General features: G+C 70.4%; 1 protein-coding gene across 1 annotated transcript; it reads right to left on the bottom strand.

Annotated features, from left to right (window-relative positions):
• Positions 1–201: 201 nt before the first annotated feature.
• On the bottom strand, positions 202–1,036 carry NACC1 (nucleus accumbens associated 1; the record flags this gene model as incomplete). Its single annotated transcript, XM_026038742.1, has 1 exon — positions 202–1,036. A coding segment is annotated over exon 1 (835 nt), but the record flags the coding sequence as incomplete, so codon positions are not given.
• Positions 1,037–1,088: the final 52 nt, after the last annotated feature.

Below are 1,088 nucleotides of genomic sequence, written 5' to 3'. Positions count from 1 at the left end.
AGTGGGCGTGGCCTCCCAAGCCCCGCCTCCACTCCATGAAAAGGGGGGTGGAGCACAACGCCACTCCGAGCCCATCCAGACCCCAACCCAGAGTTTTTTTTGGGGGGACTCTAGGAGCCCCCACCCCCTCCCACAGGCCCCGCCCACACCGGGCGTGGCCTCCCCGCCGCGCCCCGCCCCCGGGGGTGGGCGTGGCCTCACCTGCGGGCCCCACGTTCATCATGCTGTACATGGCGTACATGTTGCAGATCTGCCGGTACTGCTCGTCGGAGCCTTCCTCGGCGCCGTCCTCCTCCTCGTCCTCCTCGTTGTGGAAGGAGCCGGGGCTGTCGCTCGTGTAGGCGCTGGAGGTGCCGCCGGGGCTCGTCTGGTCAGCGGCGCTGGGCCCAGCCGCGGGCGGGCGGCCGCCGTCGGGCGCCGAGAACTTGGGCATCTTGCGGGCGCCGTTGGCGGCGCCGGCGCCGTCCTTGGCGCCGCCGTCCCACAGGCGCTTCACCACGAAGGTGCACTGCACGCCGTCGGGCTCGCCCTGCTCCGTCTTGACGCGCGGCACGAGCGGCAGCGCGGCGCCCGGCGCCGAGGGCCACGCCGGCGCCACGGGGCTCTGCGGCTCCGAGCCCGGCGCCTCCTCGCCGTGCAGCCCCTGCGAGTCGCAGCTGGGCGAGCTGACCTTGAGGAAGAACTCGGTGCCCTTCTCCATGATCTCCTGGATCTGCAGGAAGCCGGCCGTGTACATGAGCAGGAACTGGTCGCCCACGTTCATGCTCAGGCGGCCCGTGTAGCAGAAGCTGAGGATCTGCTGGAAGGACTGGGGCTGCACGGCGGCCGGCAGCTCCACCACGGAGCTCTTGCTGCTGTTGAAAAGGTCCCGGAAATAGGAGCTGCTGGCGGCCAGCACGGCGCGGTGCGCCTTGAACGCGTGGCCCTTCACCACCACCGACACGTCGCAGTAGAGCCCCTGCAGCCGCTGCTCGTTGAGGCACTCCAGGATGCTGTTGCCGAAGTTGGGGATCTCCATCTGCAGCGTCTGCGCCATGGCGCGCGCCTGCGGGGACACGGGGGGACGGCGGGGACACAAAGACATGGGG

The sequence above is a fragment of the Nothoprocta perdicaria genome, unplaced genomic scaffold (genome assembly GCF_003342845.1).
Source record: "Nothoprocta perdicaria isolate Ctin4 unplaced genomic scaffold, notPer1 scaffold_2174, whole genome shotgun sequence".
Classification (NCBI taxonomy): domain Eukaryota; kingdom Metazoa; phylum Chordata; class Aves; order Tinamiformes; family Tinamidae; genus Nothoprocta; species Nothoprocta perdicaria.
This window is presented reverse-complemented; position numbering and strand designations above follow the sequence as displayed.